At 37.8% G+C, this 27,015-nt stretch overlaps 1 protein-coding gene across 2 annotated transcripts in view; it reads left to right on the top strand.

The window, feature by feature from the left end:
* Positions 1–14,185, top strand: part of LOC122806581 (vitamin K-dependent protein Z-like) — a 142,341-nt gene extending 128,156 nt beyond the window's left edge. For both annotated transcript variants that reach the window (XM_044077124.1, XM_044077122.1), the window contains one exon: positions 13,347–14,185. In XM_044077124.1, coding sequence (XP_043933059.1) covers positions 13,347–13,402 — 56 coding nt within the window. In that variant the 3' untranslated portion in view covers positions 13,403–14,185. The remainder of the gene's footprint in view (positions 1–13,346) is intronic.
* Positions 14,186–27,015: the final 12,830 nt, after the last annotated feature.

Below are 27,015 nucleotides of genomic sequence, written 5' to 3'. Positions count from 1 at the left end.
AATATACGCACACTGGTAATTTTAAAAAATTGTAAATAGTAATTGTAAAACATAAGGAGCATTCCAAAAAACATTCCTGTTTCTTCCTCAGTAGTTCCTTTAAGTCAGTGCCACAGACCGCATCAAAATCAAGGCTATGTAACATGCATACCATATAAACACTTCCACCTAACACAGAAAGTACATCATGTACAGACAACAAAGTTGCAAACCATACAGTAAAACTAGATAAAAAGCACTACACTCCGAGTCATTCTGTGCTCTGCTTTAGCTTTATTTCACCAACATAAAGTGTTTACTAATGTCACTGAAGCGGGAGTCTCATGTGCACAGTGACATCTGTTGTGTTGGTAACCTAGGTTTAATTGTTGCCTGAGATACAGGATATGTAGTATTGCGTGGAGAGGGACAATACTGAGTTACTGATGAGCAGATCTGTTTCGTCCTTCCCTGCTTTCAGGTGAACAGCATTGGGTATGCTGTCGGAAGAAGATACAGGTAATTGTCCTGAAGGAAGTCTGGTGATAGGTGAAGGTGCACAGTTCCTGTACAGATATCAGTGCAAGTCATGTGGTGCAGAGGGAGTATAGAACATTTTATCAAGTTACAGACAAGCCACTGGGATAAAAATGGATGCTGCCAGATTTAAGACATCAAATAGGAAAAGGAGTGCTTAGGAAAGCTATTTTTACACAAACACATATGCTTATGTAAAACTAACACAAGGCTCTGTGACTTTTTTATCATATACATTTTATGAGGTTTGACAATTGGGTGACATGCCATAACCCCCATATACTTTATTTTGATTTACATGAATTCATTCAAGTAATTTCAGCAAACCAAATCTCAGTGAAACTCTTGTTTTGTCATGTAGTAGATGCAACTTAAGAGTAGAGAATAACAGTCATCCATTATGAATGGAGCAAATGGACAATGAAATATGGGGGATTTAAAGACATCTGATGCCCATAGACAGAGGAGGGTGAGCACAAAATACTAAAGACAGAAACCAGAGAATGAATCTTCACTGCAAGAAACTCAACAAATTTGATGAGACTGGAAAATGGAATTTGTACTAGGCCTGGAAGGAATTATTGTCTCCCATGTAAGTGCTCAAACTACTGTGGAACCATAGGATCATAGATCATAGGATAGTCAAAGCACCTGAGTCTTTTGACCATTTACCCATTTCCACCACCCATTCCTCAGGCTGTACCCAATGTATCTGGGAAGGCTAGGACAGCTAAACTCATGGTGAATTTTAAATATCCATCCCATCATCCAGTTCACATTTGAAATACAGTAGTGCATTGCACTGCTTAATTTGATGGGAGAGTCTATTCCAGAGTTGGGGAAGGTGCTGGGTAATGAATCTGTCTCTCCAATTGGTTTTATTTACCTGCTGGTGAAGATTTAGATACCTAGTTCTAGTATTTGGGGACTGTATTACTTGGGTCTCTAATGGAGAAAAAAAAAGTAAAAAACAATATCAGCTTGATGGAAAACATGACATCACACATAGTACCACACAGCAGGACTTCAATGTATAGAATAAATAGTTGAGTTATTTCATTAAGTATAATTGAAGGCAAGACACAGATTTCCCCTTAGGAGTCTGGAGAATACTGAACAAAGGGACAGTGCTTCCAGTCATTTCTGACATCTAGGGTATTTAATCTACTGATCTTTTTATTTAGGAAATTTTTAAGTCTTTCCAGTGGTTTGATATGTCTAGTGAGGTACAGCCAGAAGGTGTGTTGTATCCAGTAACTGGCCTAGTCAATGCTGAATATAAAAGGACAATGACTTCTTTAGATCTGAATGATATTCCTTTGGCAGCTAGCTGTGTGAAGTGGAAGGAATTTCTGACTGCTGTCATTACAGGATGATAAAAACAGATGGAATTATCAACTGAAATATAAATGTTCCTGAAAAATTTCCACTTTGAAGTGGGATATAGTCTGTGTTGTATGCTGAGGTGAAAGGTTGCCTACACATCTCACAATGTTATATTTTTTACAATTTAGTTTGAGCCCATTTTTGTTGCATCAGATATTTACAAGACTAAGCTCTTGTTAAAGGGTCTGGTGTCAGAAGATGACTTGACAGTGACTCCCATATTTCATTCACTTGCAAATATGCTAAGGCATAAGTCTTGTTTTTTGATCTAGAAATCAGAAAAGTAAATACTAAACAAAAAGGGTCATACTTTGAGCCATGGATAACAATACTGGTTATCATCATACTGTCTGTTGAGACCCCTGCCACCAGCATAATGTGGGTTCAGCCAATTTGCTACCCATCTTAACACACACAGATCTATTTGGAATGCATTAAGCTTACCAACCATACTAGCATGGAGGATGGTATGACATGGCTTAACCAGGTCAAAATACACTGTTTGGGCAAATTGACCACTGTCAACACTCTGTGCTATCCCTTTGAAGACATCAACTAGATTCATTTGGATAAGAGATTGTACTTTGACAAAGTCAAACTGCTGCAGGTCCACCTAATTAGATTGCTAATATCATAGTTTATTAGGTCAGTTATAACATGCTCCATGGCTTTGAAATGAGATATATCAGGCTTATGGGCTGACAATTTCCAGGGTTAGTGGTGGGTCCACCCTTGTGTTGTGGCATCACCTCTGATATGTGCCAAAACTCTGAGACAAGGCCAGTAACTATGCTCAGGTTAAGCAGTGTCTCTGTCAGGGTTTGTTCATTACTGTTTATTAAATAGACCGATATATTATCAGGTCCAATGGAGAAAGTATTTTAGGTCTTGGAGAGCACCTTCAGTACATGTTCTCTAGTGATGATGGGGACTTTGAGAGATCCAAGGATATGTAGGCTTTAGATTGTTATCTCTGGGGTAAAATTTTCAATGAATTAGTTTGCTAGCATGTTGGCAATGTCCGCTAGGTTAGTGTAGGTTGTGCTATTATACATACATTTAAAGAACTATTGGGCATTGCTTCTGATTTCCTCATGTCGCTAAAGAAGGATTTGTAATCATCTTTAGCTACAAATGCTAACAAAAGTTCATGGGGATGCCTTAGTAATCCTAATAGCATTTTTCAATTTTTTGTTGAATTTTGGATGTTATCCTTGATATGACAAATTCATCTCATGTACTTTTGTAAGTTTTTCTTTTTATTGTAGCGTTAATATGTTTTTTTTTTATTTTATTGTAGATTTAATTAATGTTGATGGACAACCAAGGTGTTTTTTTTTTAATTCTCCCATTATAGTTAAAGCTGGATGGTTCCTACCAGTTTATAGACATTTATCTAAGTGGGCACAGAATTCATTTATGAATCTACCTGCTGTGGCAATTTCTGGGGTGATGGCTGCTATAAATGAATTTTGAAACTTCATCATAGAATTTGATGTGATTACCACATTTGAAATCCTTGGATTCTGAGATATCAGTTTCAATGGGTTTAGGAATTTGAAAGTCAAAGCCACTAGTTTATATTCCAGCTTAACAGGGAAAGGAGATATGAGTGGAATAATAAAGATAGGAGCAGGTCAAGAATGTGGTACTTCTAAGGTGGTATATGCTGCAATCCATGATGGTTGCCATGAACATGTGTATGGTATTAGTACAGGTGATGGCTATAATGACTTGCTCAGAAATGTTATCACCTGTGCCTTTGTTACTAAATTTAGATTCTTTGTGTTGGAAAAAGTTCAGCCATCACCCCATGGTGGGGATTGGAAAAATTATTTAGAATCAAGAAATTTTTTTGGCAGATCCTGCAAAATACATCTGACCCTGCAATAAATTGTAGTATATCTGTTGATAGTTTATTAAAATTGAGGTCATCTGTAGCCGCGGTGGTGCAGCGGTTAGCATTGTTGCCTCACAGCAAGAGGTTCTCCTGTTCGATTCTCTGCTGGAGCACTTTCTGTGTGGAGTATGCATGTCCTCCCCACAGTTGAGTGACGTTAAAGACATGCAGGTAGGTGCGAGCGTGAATGGGCATGCCTTTGTTGAAGGTTGGGCGTCGGGCTGGCAACTCGGCACCGTAAAATCCACTGCCAGTCATGAGTGGACCGGAGTTCCACTGTGGCGACCCCTAACCAGGAAAAGCCAAAAGACAGAATTAAAATTGAGGTCATCTCATTTCTAGGTTTTATTTGATATATACATTTAATATATCACTTTATTAGATGTATGAAAATACTGTTTTAACATGTTTTTAGGGATAGTTTATGATTATTTATTCATTTGATGTGTTTTTTTAGTAGTACTGTTTACATGATGTGAATATGTGAGCGTGTGCACATGATTTTTCATGTTTTTTGTATTCTGTATTAGGTATGTGTTAGGAGTGCTATTTATTCCAAAAGTCATCTTCGTGTTGAAAGTGGATGAAAGGGCTAAAGAAATCTATCAGCTTTTTTACATTCTTGTTGGACACGTTTTTTTTTTTTTTATTATTTTAGTTCCATTACATAATAAAACATTATAGCATGTCTTTGCAATGAATTGTAATTTATTTATTTTTGTTTAATTTTTGTTGACCAGGTCAGTCCCACTAGGCTAGTGGCCTCTTTTCAGGGGATACTCAAGATGGTATTTATACTACTAGTGGAAATTTAGGTAGAGCATCTGGGAAGATGGTAATTGAGTGCATGTGTATGTCCCATTTGTAGCGCTGTAGTGGCTGGGATGATGGTGCGTGAGTGGTAGTATATGGTGGACTGTAAAGGAAGGCATACTGATGGAGGATTCGGAAAATGTAAATGAAGACTCAGACAGTACTTTTCAGTAAAATTTTTTGAGTGTTCAAATGGAGGCAAAAAAAAGTGTCAATGAATGTGTTATTATAGTCATCCAGTTGGGAGGGTTGCAAGACTTGTTAGTGCAGAGAGAGAGAGACAGAAAGTGGCAGAGATGCTTTGTGGGAGACATCATCCAAAGAATGCAGGTGGATGAAGTGAATAAGATGAATGGAGGAAAATAGCTTGCAGAAAAACAGAAGGCAGCAGAAAAAAGACAATCATATGCAGTTGCAGCAGCAGATGGATGTGGGAGAAGAAACAGAGAAGAAAAGGCTTATCAAAGGAAAAAATATATGGTTAAAATACTAGAAAGGAAGGAAGATATTGGAGAGCTAATACATTTCAAATAATATAATTGTACTGGTGGGCATATCAGCACCTGAGGTAAGAGCTTATATTTTGATTAACAGAGACTTTTTGTGCCATTATTTTTGAAACTAGACAAGGACTAAAAAGTTATTGAATGAATATGAAAAACATGGAATGAATGTGTGATTATTGTATTTAACAGGGAAGCTAATAAAAAGATTCATATACAGTTTTGTGCAGACAATGAAACATAGACTTTGAAAAGTGTGTTTAGAAAAACACCATACAAATGTACAAGAAATGGTAAAGGTTTATGATGAGAGAAGTTTGTAGCTAGGTGGATGGTAATGTGTATTTTGAAAATGTTAATTGAAAAATTTCCCTAGTATAATTAAAGGGGAAGGAGCCAAATGTTTTGTAAAATATTGGAGGCAGCCTCATTTTTTTCTGATAAACATAAAAAGAAGATTTTTTGTGAGTGTAAGGAGTTGGGACGATGCAAAAAAATGTGAAGTGAAATGTAACAAATGTAAACAAAATACATTTATGGATGGATTGCGATATGGTGAAAGTAAAAAGATGTTCAGGTTAAAGAACAGCAGATAAAGCCAAATAATGTTAGTATTTCAGATAACTCATGGGATTTAAGATCAAAGTAATGGAGGAAGAAGTGAAGAAGAGATAAATAAAAGAGTGAGATAAAGGGGTCTAGAAAAGAAAGAATAAGAAGTGATGAAGAGGATATAAGGTGGCATTTACTGAAGAGTAAAAAACAAATTCCATACCTTGCGTACCTTGACTTGGCCAAAACTTTTGTCACAATCCCCTACTCAGACATAATAAAAAAGTTAAATAAACTGGGAGTAAACCCCTGTGTTACTGATTAGATCACCAAGTGGTTCACATATAGGACACAGGAAATCAAAATGGGGGAAGTTATGTCCACAAAGAGACCAATCACCTGTGGAGTCCGCCTGAGTTCTGTGCTCGGACCTCTCCTGTTTGGTATTTACTTTGTTGAAGTAAAACCCAATGCCAAAGAACTCTGGCTGACTAAATTTGCAGATGACTGCAAGCTAGGAACAGTAATTAAATATCCAAATGACTTAGCCATCCTGCATGAAAGCCTGTCTCAAACAAATAACAGGTGGCAAAATCATGGACAGAAACTAAATGTCAAATAAATACATAATTGTATCCTTTGGTAAGTCAGCTAGCCTGGGGAACTACTACATTGACAATACACCCCTAAGAGTTGATCCAGTTGGTCAGGATTTGGGAACTTATTTGGACAGAGACCTAAGTTTCATCTAACATCTGTCCACTATCACAAGAAAGTCCTTCTATATTGCACAGGTTATAAACAAATGGATTGTGTCTAGATCTAGGAATCCCACTGCCTCCTTTACTCTGCCCTCATTATGCCATTCATTGAGTCTAATGCCACCTTTGGCACGTAGCTGTCCAAACACATGCAATAAATGAAGTGCCTATAGAGATACTGTACTAACATAATACAAGGCCGAAACAGTATGTCCTACATGGGCTAACTCACAAGCCCTGTCACTATAGGTTTGTACAGCCTAGTCTCACTCAAGAGCTACCTTCTCAAAATGCAATCTCAGTGGGAATACTAGTAAAGGGTCTATATCTGAAAGTACATGTATTAACATCACAGCCTGCAGTCATGATAAAATAATAGTCTTGACATCACTTTATTCTCCTATATATACATCTTGAATCAGAAACAGATGTCATACAGAAAACAGATCAAGGTGCATTAATTCAGCCTTTGTGATAGTAGAAAAGCCTGAAAAAGCTGGATTTATGACCTAAAAACTTTTAAATATTCAGTAATAGGTTGAGATATAGGATTGTCTTCCAAATATTAAACTGTTTATTTTCTTCTCTCTGGGCCCTGCTTTGTTTACATATTTTCATACAGAAATAATATTTGATATGAACAGAAGCCATTGCTGTCTGCTGCAGCTTGTAATCCACAGCTACAGCTACCAAGCATAGCTTTCAACTGTCCAGATTTTTTTGTTAAAACACCTTTATTGAATTATCACTTGTGGCAAATTTACATTTATATAAAAGTAATCAAACTGCATTAACAACTTCACCCATTTTTAATAAAACTGTAGTTTTCTGACGGTTCACTGAGGACTGAAGTCAGAAAATAATGGCAGACATTTGATTTTCAGACTTAGTATCCTTCAGAAAATTCATGCAAATCCAAAACCTGTCATTCTATCAATTTTCTAAGTGCAATAATTAAAAAGTGTCCTTATTTTGGGCCTTTGTCCCCCCATGATTTGTGGTATTCTCCAAATTTCTTGGTCTAAGAGGTTGATAGTTATGCTTCCAAGTCCTGTCAAATATGTCAATCATTTCAGTAGCCCCAACTTGTATTAGTTTATTCCATCTGTCTACTACTGTCTCCATGAAAAATATTTCTCCATGTCAAGATTAAGGCATAATGTACTTACAGTACCACCCCTCACACGGTAATTAGTTGTGGGATTCCAAGATTTCTTCACTTGTAATTTGCATAAATGTGGGCATTCCCAGATGACTTCACCCGTGACTGACATATAATGTCAATGAATACAAATACACTACAGTTAAGCTTAAGGAATAGTAACAGCAGAAAAAAGAATATACATATATACATTTTACACAGATAATATAAATTGTCATTCTTATAAAATACCTTCTTTTTTTACACTAATGGGTTATTCTGCAACAATGTTGCATAATAGAATGCTTTAGGTATAATGTCTCTTCTTTATCCATTTGTTCAGTTTCTGTCAAGGAATTCAAAAAATAAAATTTCAGCATGTCAAAACACAATAACTTCCTCACACAGGTGACTGCTTCTGTGGTATCACTTATTGCCTTCTTCCAATCATTTGGTGTTATTCCATTGAAAAACCGTGCCTGAAGTGCAGGCATTCTGTCAGTACTGCTACCCTCAGGTCATCTGCTACTTGGAAATGTAGAGCTAAGAAGTGCAGACCTTTGTGTGTGGCTTTCTTCGCTAGGAGCAAGATACCACTACATCACTGCTGAAAATTGTGTACTGGTAGGCTAGAAGCATCTCAGTAACTTTAGCAGCTATTCATGGCAGTGTCTTTTCATGGACAGGTCCAGACAAATTAAAGTATATTTGTAAAGGTAAAGTATAATAGGGGCCATAATCTGGACCAAAGATCAATGAGTCTTCATAATTTATGACTTCATGACAAAAGTTGTTTCCAGTGAGTGGGCAGCCTACAATGTAATCTGTGCAATACTGGACATAAATTATCAACATCTCAGAGTAAACTGCAGTACCAACTTTGTTGATCCCAGTATCACAGCAATATGGTCAAGAGCCAAAAAAGGATTCAAGCAAATGACTTTAACAAGGTGCACATGGTACCCTCACACCTGGATGGATTTATATGGTACTCTGTATACAAAGGGGACTTTGATTACACATTGACATCAATACAAAATCACATCCGTGAATTTCAAGAATTTCACGCTGACAAAGATTGGCCATTAAAATAACAAATGGAAGAAAATGATTCAGATAATGTAAATAAAGAAAGCCCACCACCACAGTAGGAAAATAAAGAAGAAACACAGAAAATAGACCCATGATAGCCAAAAAAAAAAAAACTGCCAATAGCTGCACACACTTTTACCACTCATTTACGTTAATTGTGTCATAAAATGTAAGATAAGCGTGAGTAGGAGCACATTTTTCCCCACTAGTTCTTTTGAATATCAGTTATTACTATTTATAAATGTGGATACAGTTAGGGTATTTCAAAAACAGATGGTTTTACTTCACTTTGGTTACATTAATAAATGTATATTTTCATTTTATGTTTGTCTATTTATGATCTGCAAAATGTCTGATAGCAGGATCTACAAATACTGTCTTGTATACGGTTAATTTTTTTCTTCTTCATTTTTATAGTATAACTGGTGATTTTGTATATCTTGACACACCTGTATTTGTAATCCCAAAGGTTTAATAATGTAATCTCTGTACTGTACTAAATTCCATATCTCTGCTTTTATGCATTGTAATCTCATTATATCCATGTTTAAACTTGCATTCGTGTACTACTTTGTGGAGCTTTTCTGCCCGGGCCTAAACTGAAAATGGGTTTTCAACCCAGTAGACTTTACTGGTAAACAAATGTCAATAAATAAATAAATGTTAAAGTACTTAATTGCTATTTTAAATGTATACACAGTTACTTAATAGGCTGTTTTAAGTAATACTTAGATACTTAAAATAGTAATGGATTATAAATATGTATTTTTATTCATTTTAAAAGTAGTTAATTAACAACTTTAATTCATGTTAAGGCATTAATTACATTTTAAATATTTTTTTATTCAAATTCATTATATAGTTTTGTATTTTATGGCGCTTGTGTCATTCAGTAGTTTTATTAAACATGTTGTTCATGCCCTTTTATGCTTACTAGTAGGCCAACTTATTTTTTCATTTGCTATTGTTACTTAAACTTTTGTAAGTATAATTATATGCTAGAAAAAAAATGAATAAGTATAATTTTATACATTTTTACTTATCCATCTATTGATTTCTTTACTATGCTACTCAACACATTATACTAATCAGATGTTTTCGATTTAGCTGCCTACTGACACTTATTAACATTAATAAACCACCCCCATAGCAGGTGGTGACATAAGGCTATATGGGTGGTTTTGGGCAGGGCTTGTGAATGCAAATTGTAGGAGGCAGGTACTGTAAATCAATTATGCCAAGATTATTGCTGGCTATTTCAGCTGCAGGTTATGTCCATTACTCTGCCTTTCTTTCACCTTCAATTGAAACTTTAGAAATTCTATTACCTTGTCTATCCATGTCATATTCCCACATTTCTTTTTTGGTCTTTAGTGAATATAGTCACAAACAGCCCCTTCCAAAATACAGTACTCCATTTAATATAATTTTTCTCCCCTGTTGCCAGGCAAGTGGTTGTCAGCACTAAAACCTAAGGGAGCCATAATACAAGCAGTCATCAGGGTTTGGGGATTGTTTGCCTACCAAATACACACCTATGAGAGCTGTCATTACTGGTTTTGGTTACTCAAGCTATATCTGCTGGCCCTGAAGACATTGTTCTTGAACAAGCCCCCAATTTCATGGGAGCAATCTTGCTGAATGTGGCCACCACTGTCTTCCCACCAGTAAGGATGAACCAGTTTAAGATGTGTATTACCACCTTCTGTTCTCTTCCCGTCTAAGTGACCCCCAGTCTAAGTCACAGTGGGGGCTTCATCCTTTTGCACAAAGTCATGACGCCACTTAAACATTGAACAACTAAAACTAGTGCTGTAGTTGTTAAAATACTTTAAATGACATGCCAGTACTTCTGTGAGTAAGCAATATTTTACTTCAAAAACTCACATTACAGCAGAACAGACTAATCAGCTTTAAACAGAGAGAAGCCTACTTAACATAAGTAGCAATAAATCAAAGGTGATGTTATCCAGTTTTTTGTTGTTAGACCACAAAAATGGAACTGGATAGTATAGCAGGATAGACCCTGCTCAGAAGTCAACACTTAAAGGTTCGGAGGTAAGTACTAGGCTAGCTGCCTTTGTAGGCCATTTTAAGCATAGCCAATTTCATTTTTGCGCTCAAATTAACCTATCCCATTTGGACAGAGATTGGCCTTTACCTCCCATGATCGATAGTTATATATTAAACCTAATGACTATAAGTGGGATCATGCCACAGTAAATTAGAGTGGACCATGCATGGGATATTGCATTTAGGAACTGCCTCTATCTATCAGTACTACATGGGCAGTCCTGGAGTAAATTCTCTATCTCTCATCCATAGATCCAAATTGCACTTGAATTAAGTTAGTGATGAACTTTGATGGGGATGGGAAGTCTGTTTCAGAGCAGTGGCATCCTCTGCTCCCACCACACCATTCTACTGAGGTTGTGGAAGGAGATTTAGATCCCTAGGCCAAGTATTTCTAATGCCATTTCACTTGTATGTGCAGTAAATCCATCAGTAATGGTTTGGATAATGCCCTGTATGCCAGACACAGATCACCCTTTAGCAGTCTGTAGGATAACAAGTAGGATAATAGGACTTTCAGTTGGTCCAAGTAGGACATGTTGTTTAGGCCTAGAATACTCTTAGATAGGTACCTCTGGGAGCATTCCAGTTGTTGCATTTGTCAGGACAGATACATGTCAAAGAGGGCATTATACACAATGACAGGCCTAATGAGGGTTGAATAAAGGGAACAATGGCATCCCTAGATCCAGACATAACCTCTTTTTTATAAGCTGTGCAATTATAGAAGGAATGTCTTTCAACAAGGGGCACATGTTGGTCAAAGGTTAGGTCACTGTCCATATAATTTCCAAAATCCAGCACAATAGGGTCAATTCTTAGGGGCTTATTGCCAGTGTGGTAGTTCTCCAGGGTAGATGGCCTTCCAAAGTATACAATAATGAATTTTTTTTGGCATTTAGTTTCAGTGCATGATTTTGCACCAGTTGTTTATTTGGGGCCAACGTTACTGTAGGATGGCTCAGTCATATGGTGATTCAATGTCTGCACCTAGCTTGCCATTATCTTCAAACTTAATCAGCCAGAGCCGTTTGGTATTGGGTTTTACTTTAGAAAAGTAGATGCCAAACAGGAGAGATCCCAGCACAGAACATGGGGAACTCCACTGCTGACTGGTCTCTCCCCTATTGGCAATCCGGTGGGGACAGAGGGGCTTCTTACCAATTCATTTAGTTTTTCTACTATGTCTTGAGTAGGAATTTGTGTCAAAAGCTTTGAACACTTCAAGTTATATGTTTTACACCATTTTGCCTTCATCCATTGCTTTGGTGACCTTTTCAAAAAAAAAAAGGCACCAGGCTGAGTAAGCATGACCTGCCCTTGACAAATCAAAACTAAGACAGGCTGTTTGGCGGTTACCTATGTCTTGACTGATTAATTCCATGATAGGTCTTCCCATAACTTTGCATTGAGGCTGGTCAGACCTGTAAATGCATAGATGTGTGGAAGGTCCTGTTTTATCCAGGGGAATGACTGTAGCTGTTCTCCATTTGCTTTGTATAAAACTTATATGGAGGTAGAGATTGAATATTGTTACTAGGGATGCTGACAAACTGTGCTTCATACTGTTTAAAATGCATCAAGGGATATTGTCAGGACCCATCAATATAGTATTTTTAGCTTGTGATAGCACTTTTAAGACTTGGGCTTTTATAAATGCTGCAGGCAAGACAGCTTCAGGTGTGTCTTGAGGGACAGAAGGAAGGGAGAGAGGGACAAAATTAGAGCTAAATTTATTGGACAGGAGGTTCACTATATCTTCAGCCTCAGTGTTGGTAACATCTTTCACAGTGAGCTCAGAGTATTGCTGTGTTGTGCTTTTAAGATTACAAACATAACTAAAAAAGCCATGTGATTATCTTTGACTTGAGTAGGTATTTTAGCCACAGACTTGGCTTTGGTGGATTGTATGCTCCTCGGTTGTTTATTTCAGTGACAAGGGCTCTAACCTTCTAAAAATTACTCTTCCTACTTTTGGACAAAATTAATTTCCTTTTATTGTAAAGCTTGTTGATATTATGGTTCCACCATGTGGGTTGTTTCTGGGATTTTCCCTACACTTGTTCCTCTGGGTACAGCTGCATCTATGCAGCTGTTTACATGCTGGTATAGGGTGGTGGTGGTGTACGTTTCTATGTATTGAATGGAGTTAACTGGGCTTGGCTGGGGAGTAGGTAGCTTGTCTTACAAAATTTTCTAAAGGTACCTTGGGTGGTTTAAATTTTATTTTGAAGAAGACTGTAAGAGTGAACATAATGTTCTTACTTTTGTTAATCTAGCATGAACTGGCATTTTTTTCTGTAAGTTTCTAAGTGTCTGTATTACTGGAATTTTCAAAACATGAAATATTGTGGTTTCAACATTCCTGAATCTTGTAAAACATTGAATTTCATGCATTAGAATATCATAAAATGAAAGTGACAGAACTTTAGACAGAAGTGCTTGTATTCGGACTCCTGGAAGCATTCCATTTCAATCATGTTTTTTTGATCTTTTAAAAAATGTTTAACTTTTCTTATTTTAAAAAATATAATTTGCAGGTGTTGTACTACTTTCTGTAATATTGCTTGAGTAATCATTTTCGATTTCTATTTTTTGCTATTTTCCAGGAGGACTGCCCATGAATTCATCAAATATTCCTGGTTTGGGGAAGCTTGGAAAATGAAATATGAATTTCTGCTTGCAATACTCTATGGATTATACGCGTACTTATATAAAAGCATCAGATGTGATTTCAAAAGTTAACGTAAACATGGATACTTCTATTCACTTCATGCCAAGTTCAAGTGTGCAATCTAAATCATACAGAATATAATTGTTTGTAAACTTTCAGACTATGATATTTACATGAACAGAATGACGGCAAACACAAATTAGTCATGTTCCAGTGCTAAAATCCACACTCTAGTAACTTTCAACCTGATAAAATGTTAATATTAGGTGAAATGTCACTGCTTAGACACATTCTGGCAGAATGAACTGCTTTCAAAATGACATCTTGTTACAACAGAATATTTTGAAGCACTTCTGTGATACAGTGTGACTTTTTAATTATTTTCTTAATTATGCAAAAAAAAAAAAACAAGTGCTCTGCAATTTTATAAACTGTTAAACAACTTTATTCATGTATAATCTTCACTATTCAAATTCCAGGACTTTCAGAATTCAAGAAAACAAGCATTAGTAAAGCTGTGCAAATTGTTTACCCAAATTCAGACTATCTTCTGAAATACTAGTCATTTAAGTAGCCTTAAACATCAAATAAGTAAGCATCATGACAGCAAATGCATTTTGTGTCTGTATCTTAGGGTATGTTTCCAAAAGTAACATTTATTTTGACACTATTTCATAAAATACTATGCTTGAAGTTTTGTCTTTCTAAATGCAGTTTTGGAAGAACTGCAAAGGAATAAATTAATAATTGTGATTAAATTCTAATATCTGACAATCCAGTAGTACTGTTTTGATTATTAGCTCCATCTTTGTTCAAGTATTGTTGATTTGCATTTAAGTTTGAAATTAGAAGCAGAGGATGTGAGAAAATCTGAATACCAATTTGTGTAGTACTGAAATGTGACAAGTAAATGAATACAATCTAAAATGAAAAACTTTTATATTTGACTTCATTTCATGTGGAAATTCAAACTGGTAAAAATAACTGCCATAACTCTGCTCAGGGAGACATTCTCCTTAGCTTAAACTGATTGGGTCAGTCAAGTGATGCTCAGTTTGCCTTTAATTATTTTTGACATTTAAGATGATTCTTTCTTGGCAGAGATACCAGCTATGAGGACCAAGAGTAAGTGTGGTAATAAAAATCTGACAGTTGTTTATTCAAAAAAGGTTGCCAATGTATGGAGAAATCTCCTTTTCCCCAAGGTACTGTAGCTCTACAGCTGTTTACAAAATAGACAATGGTGTAGGGACATCCCTGCTGCAAATCAAGAAGATGTTTCCTCAATTTAACAAAATAATAATTCCAGTTTTTAACCAGGTTAATAATAATAATACCCATTTGTTTATCAGGTAGGCCCACTGGACAAACACAGCATCTTTTCAGGGGCCAGCAATGTCACACCTCTCATTTGAATGACAGCACATTCTGGAATTTAGAACCTCTTAATGAGGCATTGCAGTCAAAACAATCCAATCCCTTAAGGGTGGGATAAGAACCCATCACCTTCAAGGTATCCAGCACCAAAGCCAGTGTGCTACGTTTTGAGCCACTGATACATGCATACAGTTTCAACAGTATCTGTTTGTCTTTATATTTACAAATATGTACGTGTGTTTGTACAGACAGATATATAGATATGTATGTGCACACGTGCATATACTTTTTCCTCAAGGATTGTGTGATCTCAGTGTTAGTATATACAAAAATATGTGAGGGGTGGTGTAGCTTGCCCCCCCCCTGCAAAAAATACTGTTTTCTTTTCGTACATTCTGAGGATTAGCCACAAGTCATGTATAATGTCAATGTTATCTCTCAACGCTGGTGACAATGATGTTAAGAAGGTTCAGTGATGAGTAATAAAGAAATACTCATATATAACTTAAAAGATACCCAGACATATATTAAAAAATAAAAACACACTTTTGCATATACACATACATCATACTTATATATGTAGCAACATACCTCTCTGGCTGTATCTAATATATTTAATATCTATATATGTATATATATATATATATATATATATATATATATATATATATATATATATATATATATATATATAGAGACAGAAAGAGAGAGTAAGATGAAAAGGCACATTCCATAACCCCACTACAATCACACACAGAGAGACAGAAAACATATTCAAGTAGTATTTCTGCAAGGGGTAAGCACACCTGTGCTCCTCAACAATGCTGCTTCTCTGAATGCAGTAATACATCAGTGGGGAAAAGAGCAAACTCCCTCAGCTTCCCTTAACTGAGATCCCACTGCAAAAGTTTTGATGCACTGATGAAACAGGACATCAAACCATTGCTTTGACAACCTGCATGAATTTAACACCTACACATATAGTCACATTTTTATATACAAAGATAGGTACGTGTATGTATATATATATATATATATATATATATATATATATATATATATATATATGTGTGTGTGTATATATATATATATATATATATATATATATATATATATATATATATGGGTCTACTTCATAAGACTGAAATACCACAATATCGACTCCCACAAGACAGAAATGAAATTGCCAAAACCTCACATGAACACCCAGAACACCGACGAACAACTCCAGGTAAGTAACCTCTTGTTGTTCATGGTGAACTTTGCCCTTTCCCCACTATATATGTGTGTGTGTGTGTCTACATATATATATATATATATATATATATATATATATATATATATATATATATATATATATATACACACACACACATGTATGTCTATATCATGTTGCTGAAATGGCAGAATACTGAATGCAGTTTCAGTGATACACAGCAAAATAGCACTACTGCGAATGGCCAGATCACCGAAGGCCAACCAGACATGACACACCATTTCAAATATTACAAAGTGGGGGGTTTTAAATCCCACACCCCCAAATTAAATATACCAACTCCGAGACCACACTATAGTGGAGTAAATGGCAATTTCATGGTGATGGCCAAGCATTTTTTTCCCTAGGGAAAAAATCGGTGATCTGGCCATTCGTGGTAGTGGTATTTTCATGGTTATGTGTCGCTGAAATGGTATTCGGTGTTCTGAGTAAGTCCAAAAACACAGAGAACAGCTAATGAAGAACTACATAGTAACAAAATGTATAATAGAGAACTATAAAAAAAATCAGTGCAGTCACCATGAACTTGGGCATAAAAATGTATTCTTAATAGTAAATTAAAAATCGTAGTAGTTACCATTAAAAACAAAAAGATAAGCTCTTTCTGGTATTCCCACCCTTCTTCATATCTATCTAAAACCATACTAATCCACAGCACATATACGCTTTTCAGATCTAGTCTTCCAATCAGATAACAAGTAAGAGTTCTCACCTCCTAAAATGTGATCAAACTACCCATTCAGATAAATCATTCCAAGTAATTCCCACCAATCACTTGCAGAATACTTGTACACCATTCACAAAGTATATAAGTATAACTTCTTCTTTCAACTGAATTGTTTCTGCAATCTCTGCCCCTTCAGGGTGGGTTTCAAGGCACATTACATTGTGTTTTAATGGTTTTTTGGAATTGTGTTTTACTGTTTTTTTGGAATATTGTGTTTTACACATTTCCATTTAAACCCAGAGGTTTGTCAGGTTGTAGTTCACCTTAGTGGTGAACTTGTCTGATGTGGAGTTGATGAATGCACAGCAAGCTCTCTTGAATAAAGGTCTGAATTTTGCACTGGCAAAGAAATCTTATATAAGTGATGTAATATTAAGTCTGAGACTCTTTGGAAGAAATATTATGTTAAGAAATATGTTCTGCTATGTAAATGTGTTCAATAAACCGAGCACTTTTATACCACAGAAGAGTTCTACCATGGAAGCATTTTTACAAGTCTGCGAAGCAGAGATTTCGAGAAAGATGAATGAACCCAGACATTGCTTTCATAATCTTAATGAGGATCAGACAAAAGCTTTGAAACAACTTAGAATGAACAACAATATTGTCATAAGACCAGCTGACAAAGGTGGAAGCATTGCAGTTACGAATTCAGAAGAATGCCATATGAAGATGGTCAAATTGTTAAATGATACATCCACTTACTAGAAAATTAACAGATTAATAATATGAGTGAGAAGATCCATGATAAGCTAAGAAATCTTAAGAGCTCTAATAAAATTACTCAGGACTTGTCCAAACATTTTTATATTGAACAACCATTTATTCCAGTCATAAAAGATCTTCCAAAATGCATAAATCTAAAGACTCCCCAATACTCCCAGTAATATCTGGAAGTGGTTGGGCGATAGAACATTTATCTATATTTATTGAACATCAACTTAAACAAGTACCATGTCAAGCCCCAGCTGTGATTAAAGATACAAGGGTTTTTTTATACACGTTATCTGAACATTTGAACGAGGGGTAAGAGGTAGGAGGTAGGATCCCGTATGATGGTAACACTAGATATACAAACTCTATTTACTGTCATTCCTAATGATTACGGCATTATAGCTGTTAAAAATTATTTAACCCGGAATAGTAGTTTTGACTCCCATAAAGTTGAATGTGTGTCCTGTTGGACTTAGTTTTAGAAAATAACATTTTCATATTCGAAAAGGACACATATTAGCAAAGATGGGGGGTTGCCATGGGGGGTTGCCATGGGCACCCGCTGTGCCAATAGTTATGCTAATCTGGTTTTAGCAGACTGGGAATCGACTTATGTACATAGTGAAAGAATCCTTATTTGTCAGCATAAAGATTCTATAAAAGATTTGTGGATGACATATGTTTTTTGTCGAGCGTTCCATTAAGTATCTGGAAGATACAACAAACTTCTTAAAATTTACAATGCACCACTCAGAATCTGTAATTGATTTTTTAGATATCAGGTTATCCATGGATGCAATGAGCAAGATTAAGATCTCTCCATTCAAGAAAGACTGTTGGAAGAAAGAATAGTTGTATAAAATCTTACCATAACCATAGATGTCCTTCTCTTCCATGTTGCAGTATTCTTGGTGTGGGATTTCCTGCCTTCAGATGACCTGTACGTCAGCTCCTATACAAAAGCTTCAGCTTGGCTGTTGCAGCTGTGTGGGACGTCACACATAGGGCCATAAACCAGGGACCCTGTGTGTGACATCTGCACGCACAATCCTCAGAACTTGAAGTTAAGCATTTAAAGTAGACAGCCCAACAGGATAGGCTGCCAAAGTTGACATGTATAATGCTCTGGGTCTCTTCTGTAATGGAGAGAGGCAGTTGGACTGGTAGAGTCTGTGAGGGGGGGTGGTAGGTGGAAAGGAATACTGCAACATGGAAGAGAAGGACATCTATGATTATGGTAAGATTTTACACAACTATTCTATGTCCTTCTATTCCTATGCAACAGTATTCTTGGTGTGGGAGAGTACCACAGCTTAGTTTGATGAAAGGGTGGTGGATGCAGAAGATAATCCCAGAAAGCCTTGTAGGATTGCCCTGGCAAATCCTACACATGCTTTGGAAATTTGGTCCAGTTTGTAATGTTCGGTGAAAGTGTGTATAGTGGACAATGTAGCTGCTTCCATAATGAAAGCTGGGTCCATGCCTTTTTGAAAGGCCTTGGAAGTGGCCACTGCTCATGTGGAGTGTGCCGTAACTCCAACTGGAGTTTTTTTTCCTGTGGTGTGAGTAGCAGAAAATAATTGCCTTTCTAATCCAGGATGCAATGGTTTGCTTGGTAACTGCCTTGTCCAATGCCCTGGGGTGGAAAGATGCAAAGAGTTGTTTGGATTTCCTAAAGTCTTTAGTCTTGTCCAGGTAAAATTTCAGTTGCCTGTGGACATCTAGGGAGTGGAGTATCCTCTCTGCTTTGTTAGTGGGAAAGGGGAAAAAAATGGGTAGGTGAATGGATTGATTTAGAGATAATTCTAAGATGAAGGAAGGGTTAGTTCTCAGAGTGACCCTGGCCCTACGGAAAATGGTGTAAGTTGAGCATGCCATTAAGGCTTGTAGCTCAGAAATCCGTCTGGCAAAGTTAATAGCCACTAACAGTACTGTTTTCCAAGTAAAAAACTGTAGAGAGGCCGTATTAGCCGGTTTGAAAGGGGGCTGGCTGAGTTTTTCCAGGATGAAGTTCAGGTCCCATGGAGGAGGGATAGGCTTCTTAGGTGGTCTGATGTGTAACACACCTTTAAGGAACAGTTTCACATGTAGCCTGGTTAACAAGAGAGGATCTAGAGGCAAGCAGGCTGATAATGCAGAGAGGTGCACTTTTCCTGATGAATAGGAAAGTCCACCCTTTATAAGTTGACACATATGTAAGAGGACTAGGGGGGTGTCAGCCTCATAAGGGTCCCTTTCCTGTCCCAGACACCACTGAGTAAATCTTTCCCATTTAGCAAGGTAGAAATTTCTAGTAGTGGGTTTCCTGGTGTCCCTCAGGACTGCTAGCACGTCCTCTGAATAGTGGTGCCTAAATGGGGTTAGTAATTTATCACTCACAGAGTCAGGGATAGCATTTGCAAGTGTGGGTGTAGGAGAGTTCCTTTGTCTTGTGTCAGAAGGTCCACCTTGTGGGGTAACTTGCAGTGATTGCCCTTGGCTAAATTGCATAGAAGGGGGAGCCCGTGCTGCCTTGGCCAGTAGAGATTCACTAGCAAGATTTTTGGTTTGTCTTTTCTGATTTTCAGAAGGGCATTCTAAATCAGAGGGAAGGGGGGAAAAGGCATACAGGAACTTTCCCTCTCAGTTGAAACCGAAGGTATCTACTTCTCCATGCTTGGGGGAGTAAGTCTTTGTGCAGAAGGTCTGCAGTTGCCTGTTCTGGGGGGAGGCAAACAGGTCTACTTGTGCAGTGCCCCACTCATGAACTATGTCTAGGAAGACCATCCTGCCCAGCTTTCATTCATGTTGTGCAGACGATGTTCTGCTCAGGAGGTCTGCTTGCTTGTTGTCCTGTGAAGGGATGTAGCTGGCTTACAGGGATATGTTGTGCTGGGATGCTAGGTCCCAAATTAGTAGGGCTAGCCTGCACAGTTGGTATGCCTTGGTACCTCCCTGTTTGTTGATGTACCACATTACAGTGGTATTGTCCGTCACTATCAGAAGAGGACCTGGTAGCAGTAGGGGTAGGAAGGTTTGCAGAGCTAAAAGAACTGCTATCATCTCCTTTACATTGATGTGTTTGGTTTTCATGGGAGGTTGCCACTGGGCTTATACTCTGTATGAGTGCAAGGTGGCTCCCCAACCTGAATCCGAGGCATCTGTATGCAATATTTGTGTGGGGTGAGAGGGTTGCAGTGGAAGCCCTGGGTTTAGCTGTACTTGTTGGATCCACCAAATGATTTCCTTCTTTAAATGGGGAAAAAGGGGAATAACTTGTTCCAAGTGATTCTGGTGTTATGTTCAGATATTCTTGAGGTACCATTGCAGTTTTTGCATATGCATTCTGGCCAATGGTAGCATGGGGATGATTGCTGCCATCAATTACAGGAGTCAAACGAATTGCCTTGCAGTGACTGTGAGAAAACAAGACTTCTTGGAAGTGGGAAGCTAGAGATAGAACTTTGTCCTGTGGAAGAAAGGCTTTCAATCAGTCTGTATTAAATCTGCAACCTAGGAATATCTTGTCTTTGTCTGGGTTCAGGGAGGACCTCGAGGTTTGGGGTGAACCTTAGGCTTTGCAGAAGGGACATAGTGAAGTGTAGATGTCTTAAGAGGGAATCTTCTAACTGTGCCAGGATAAGGATGTTGTCCAGATATGGGTAAATCTGGATTCCTTGGGTCCTGCAGAAGGCAATGGCTGGGGCTAAGCACTTTGTAAACACTCTTGGGGCAGTGGATAAGCCAAATGGAAAGGCCATAAATTGGAAGTGCGAGGATGGGCCAAAGAAATGCAGGAAACGTCTGTCTGAGGCCCTGATGGGAATGTGCAGGTAAGCATCTTTAAGGTCCAAAGTGACCATGAAAGCAGTTGAGGATATGAGGGGCAAGAGAGTGGGAAGTAACAGCATTTTGAAGGATGGTACCTGCAGGTAAAGGTTAAGGAAGGAGAGATCCAAAACAAGTCTCTAGGGGCAGTCCTTCCGAGGGACCAGGAACAGATGGGAGTAGAATCCCTTTCCTTCTTGCCCTGTGGGAGCAGGCTCTATTGTGCTTTGTTGTTGCAGGGTCTGATAGAATTTGTGGAAGGAGATGGTATTTTTGGGGGGGGGGGGGATGGAATGCCTATCCGGGGGGGAATTTGTTTTCAGGATAGGAAGTATCCTTTTTGAATAATGGTTAATACCCATTAGTCTGTGGTAATTTTCTGCCAGAAGGGGAAACAGTGGGTAAAGTGAGCTGAGAGGGGCAGATGAGCAAGGCAGTCATGCATTATTGGGACCTCCCCTGTCCTGAAAGGACTGTGTAGGTTGAGGAGGTGGGCCAGTGGGCCTGGATGAGGAATGTCTTCTAGTTCCTCTTCTGGGTCTGGAGGAGGAGAAAGCAGAATGCAGGTTACGCCTAACAAAGGTAGTCTTAGCCGAGTAGTTCCTATAAAATTTGGGTTTAATGGATACCAGGAGATGTTTAATATCCTATAACTCTTTACTTTTTTCTTGCAGATTCTTAAATAGGTCTGCAGATTGCTTTCCAAAGAGGAAGTTGATATCCAGTGGAGCATCCAAGATTTTGGACTTGAAGTCCTCTGACAGATTTTGTAGTCTAAGCCAAGAATATCTCCTAAGGACAGATGCTGATACTGCAGAGCAAGCAGAAGCTTTTGCAGCATCATAGCTGCATCTTATAGAGTGTCTAGCCACTTGTAGTGCTAAAGACAATTTGGAGGAGATATCCATTTTCATGGGACTGTCAGGAATAGAAGTCAACATAGAGGTGGCTTGGGATACTAACTCCAGGGCATACTTGGTCATGTGTTTGATAGTTAATGGCTCTGAAGGCCAAAGTGGAGGAAGTGTACACCTTATTGCCTATCCTATCCATGGATTTGCTATCTTTTTCGATGGGCAATAGGGAGGCAGAAGGTAACAACCTAGTCTGTTTACCAGGGGCAGTGGCAATCACTGCTGGGTCTGCTAAAGGTGGCTTTATGAGGAATATTTGTTCCTCTGGCACCTTGTAGAAGCGGTCTGGGTGCTTAGGTGCAGGGGCTGTGAGTCAGGAGTTCTATAGGCTGCAGTAAATGCATCCAAGTATGCAGAAAGAACAGGGGGAACAGCTGAAGGGGAGGGGGACTCCACTTGCAGCAGTTCAAAGTATCTTTTTTGGGTTTCTGTCATCTGGGAAATATCCCATTTGAAGTAGTCTTTCATTTTGGTGATGGTTTCACCAAATGTAATGTCTTCAGGAGGAGAGTCTCCTTCCACAGAATCCTCATCAAGAGAGTAATATTCCTTGGGACATGGATTAATCTGAGGAAGAGTAGGTAGATTCATGTTCTTCTTCTTCCTCATGGAGGGGGGGCCATAGGAATAAAAGAAGCAAAGGTAGGCCTAGGGCTTAGCAGAGGCACTGTACTTGTGGGTGAGGCAGAACGCCTAAGGGCCATAAAGGCCTGCATAAGAGAGGAGGTGAAGACCTCCCTGTCTGGATGGGCTTCAGAAGGAGGTGAAATATGTTTTGTTTTCTGCTTCTTTTTGGTTGGAGTCAGTCTAGAGCTGGGTTTGGCAGTGGCTGTATCCGAGGTCTGTATCCCAGTCAAAGGAACCCCCAAATCTGGTTCCCCCTCGACATCGACAGGCATCAGTGTCTGAGAAAGCTCCGTGGACGTTGGCTGTGCAGCGGCCTCCGCAAGGGAGGTCGATGGAGGTGCCGGATCCACTGAATGCTCAACTCCTATATCGGTAGTTAGTGGGGAGTCCGGGTGCGAAGTGGCAGGCGATGAAGGCCTAAGCATCTTGGCCTTCTTACGTGGAGGTTCTTGGGCGGCCTCCAAAGCAGGATCCATCCTGAGAGCCAGCTGTTTGAGGCCTTGGTTTTCTATGTAAAGGTTTAGAGCTGCCAAACGGCTATGTAAGGTCATAGGCACAAAAGATTTAAAAATAGGCAGGCGTTATGGTCGTATCCCCGGCCTAAGCAGAAAACGCATTTGTCATGGGCGTCCTTATGGGGAATCTGGTACCTGCATTGGCACTTTCCTTTTTTACCTGACATCAGCTGAAAGCTACAACAACCAAGCCTAAGCAAAGCGAAAGATTGGTAAAATATTAGAAATGCAAAAAATCCAACGGGTTACTTATCTATAGTCGATCCGACATCTGAAGAGCGATCGTATGATGTGAAGTCACTTGCGGCTGAAAAGTTTTGAGGATTGTGCGTGCAGACGTCACACATAGGGTTCCTGGTTTATGGCCCTACGTGTGAATAATAAAACTACAAGCTGACAAACCACCGGATTTAAATGGAAATGGGCCCTTTAAACTCACCTTGAAGGGGCAGAGATTGCGGAGATAATTCGGATGAATGAAGAAATTATACTTCGTGAATGATGTACGAGAGTATTCTGCAAATGATTGGTGAGAATTACGTGGAATGATTTATCTGAATGGATGGTTTGATCACATTTTAGGAGGTGTGAACTCTTACTTAGTATCTGATTGGAAGACTAGATTTGAAAAGAGCATATGTATTGTGGATTAGTATGGCTTTAGAGAAATCTGAAGGACAGGAATACCTGAAAGGGGTTATCTGTTTGTTTTAATGGTGACTACTGCAGTTTTTAATTTTCTATTAAACATACATTTTTATGTCCATGTCCATGGTGACCGCACTGATTTTTTTATAGTTTTGTATTTTATATATATATATATATATATATATATATATATATATATATATATAGAGAGAGAGAGAGAGAGAGATGAACTTGTGCACGCACGCAGACATACACACACACACACACACACATTTCCTTGCATGAAATATGTATGTCCATTACATTTTGGACTATCTCTATTTTTTCAGCACTGCTATTTGGCTATGAACATTTCATCTTAAACCTTTGAATTCAAAGATTCAGCAGAAGAAACAAGTTACTATGAAGTTCCAGATATTTTGAGAAGCCAAAAAGAAAATTCAAAACAGAGTGGTGTCACAGATGCTTATATATATATATATATATATATAGAATAATTATATATATATATATATATATATATATATATATATATATTTTTTTAATTCTAGGGCTACCTGACAAGACTGAAAAGCCAAAATGTTGAATCCCCGAATCCCACAAGACCAAGATGAAATTGCTGAAACTTCACAAGAACAAACACCTGGAACACTAATGAACAAACTCAAGGAAGCAACCACATGTTTGTAACAACAAAAAATTGTAAAACAAAGAAAATTAAACCCACACATGTAGGGGGGTAGACACCAACACCCCCCCAACTAAATATACCAATTCCAAGAACGCACTACAGTGGTGAAAGGGCAATGTTCACCATGAAGGACGTGGGTATTTACACACAGTTGTTTGTCAGTGTTACGGGTGTTCATTCCTGTGATATTTTGGCAATTTCATCTCAGTCTTGTAGGATTCGATATTGCGGTATTTTGGTCTTATCAAGTAGATATATATATATATATATATATATATATATGTTTGTGCATGCTATGCTTAGGGTTCATTTCATTTACAGTCATTTGATCAAAAAAAAACTGCAGTTAATTTTATCAAAAACTCTTTTGATCTAAACCACAAAACAGTGAAATTCATTCCACTGAAAATGTCACGTACATTTTTTTTAAACAAGAAACTTTTTAATTAAATTATCATGCATTACACAGGCAAATCTTACATTTATATAAATGAAAATAAATCCAACACAATCTGTTGCAAACATACACAACTGTAGCTGCAAACATTATACATCACTTATATCCAGTCATTGTCAGTCAAACATTACATAGCTCATTCATACCCTGCCTTCTTTTAAACCTTGTTCCTCCTCTGCATGTATTAATCCACACTTCCCATTTTTCCCATGTAATTTGCTGCTACCCTTGTCTAAAGATCCCAACTACAATTGTTAAGTTGGTTTAGACTTTGATTTCTATTTTTTAGGAATTGTTTTTTTTTGGCAGCCATCATAATTAAACTCAGCAAGGCCTTACTATGTCTAGGCAATTGTGATTCTGTATCATAGCTCAAAAATAATGTCCTTAGTTACACCAATTTGCTTACCAAGCATCTCTGACAGGGTATTCTGCAGGGAATCTTAAAGTCTGCCAACTCACTCATTACACTCCCATAAAATAAGTCCCTAGTTAGTCCTTTCTTCCCCATCACACCTCCATTTGCTGTCTACCTTACAAAAATTCTTTGGAGTCTACTTGGGGATATAAAATACCTATGTAAATACTTCCAATGAAAGATCCTAAATCTTCTAGAGTTTGTTGCATATTTAGGAGACATGCATACATACATTCCCCACTTGTTTCTTTGTGAATTGCTTATCCAATCTCTCTTCCCTATCCTTTCTAACCTCCTCTGACTGATTCCTATAATTTTAATTATCATGCAATATTTTATATGCTGGGTGAATTATTCTTTTTGTAATAGCAACTTCTGTTCCAGATTCTTTTGAAAACTCTACCAGTGCTGGTCTTTCACTTAGGATCCCCCTATTTCTTTCTCTTTGCCTATACTCCGATATCAATCCTTGATAGGGAAGACAATCTCAATCCTGCAGTCCAAATACATTCTTGGTCTCTTCTCATTATATTATCTTTTCCTCCTTAATCATTTGCTCCCAATGCCCTGGTTCTTTTACCAGTTTTCTCCAATAACTTCCAGGCCCCCCTGACCTATTGTCTGTATCCCTAATTGCAGTCATCCCTATAAGCAGAATCTCCTTTCTCCATCCCCATGTTGGCTTAGTTCTTAGAATACTTTTGGCTACTTTATAAATATAATATTCTGCATGGGTATTTTTATTTTCTTTAAGGATCTCCAGTTAAAATCCCAGTTTCTCCTTGTTTCTTGAGATCCCCCCATTTCACAATCAGCTCTGAAATACCCTTTTATCTCTGATAATCCCAAACCATCTTGTTCAATTGGAAGAATCAGCTTATCCCACTCGTCTTGCTGTCTTCCCCTCCCAGATAAAGTCCTTCAGCTCTTTATTAATTGCTACCCACAACTTCTCCTCTGGTTGATAAAAATATGCCTGGCCTGTGTATAACACTAAAGGGCCTAAAAGCATTTTAACTGCTTGTATCCATATCACAGAGCTTCCAATTTCTCAGCTTTTGTATTATATTTTTACTCTCTTCTCCCATATCCTTAACTGCCACACTAGAAAATCATTTTTAATGCATAGTCCTAAGTACTTCATTCTATCATATCCCCATAAATATGGATATTGCTAAACCAATTCTTCTGTGGATACATAATTTATACCTGTTGCCTTTGTTTTATCTTCATTAAATGTTGTATCCTAAAAAGATGTGAAACTGCCTCAAAATGTTCCACAACGCTGAAATGTCCTTTTCTGGTTTAGTAGGGTGTAAAATAATATCATCTGGAAATAGATCCAGCTTTTCTTAACTACCATACCAACTATATCCTTGAATTTCTGAGACTCTTATTTTCTTTACCAATGCCTCCAGATATAATAACAAAGG

This window comes from Protopterus annectens, chromosome 7.part0 (assembly GCF_019279795.1).
Source record: "Protopterus annectens isolate FY-2018-M chromosome 7.part0, PAN1.0, whole genome shotgun sequence".
In the NCBI taxonomy this organism is placed as follows: Eukaryota; Metazoa; Chordata; order Ceratodontiformes; family Protopteridae; genus Protopterus; species Protopterus annectens.
This window is presented reverse-complemented; position numbering and strand designations above follow the sequence as displayed.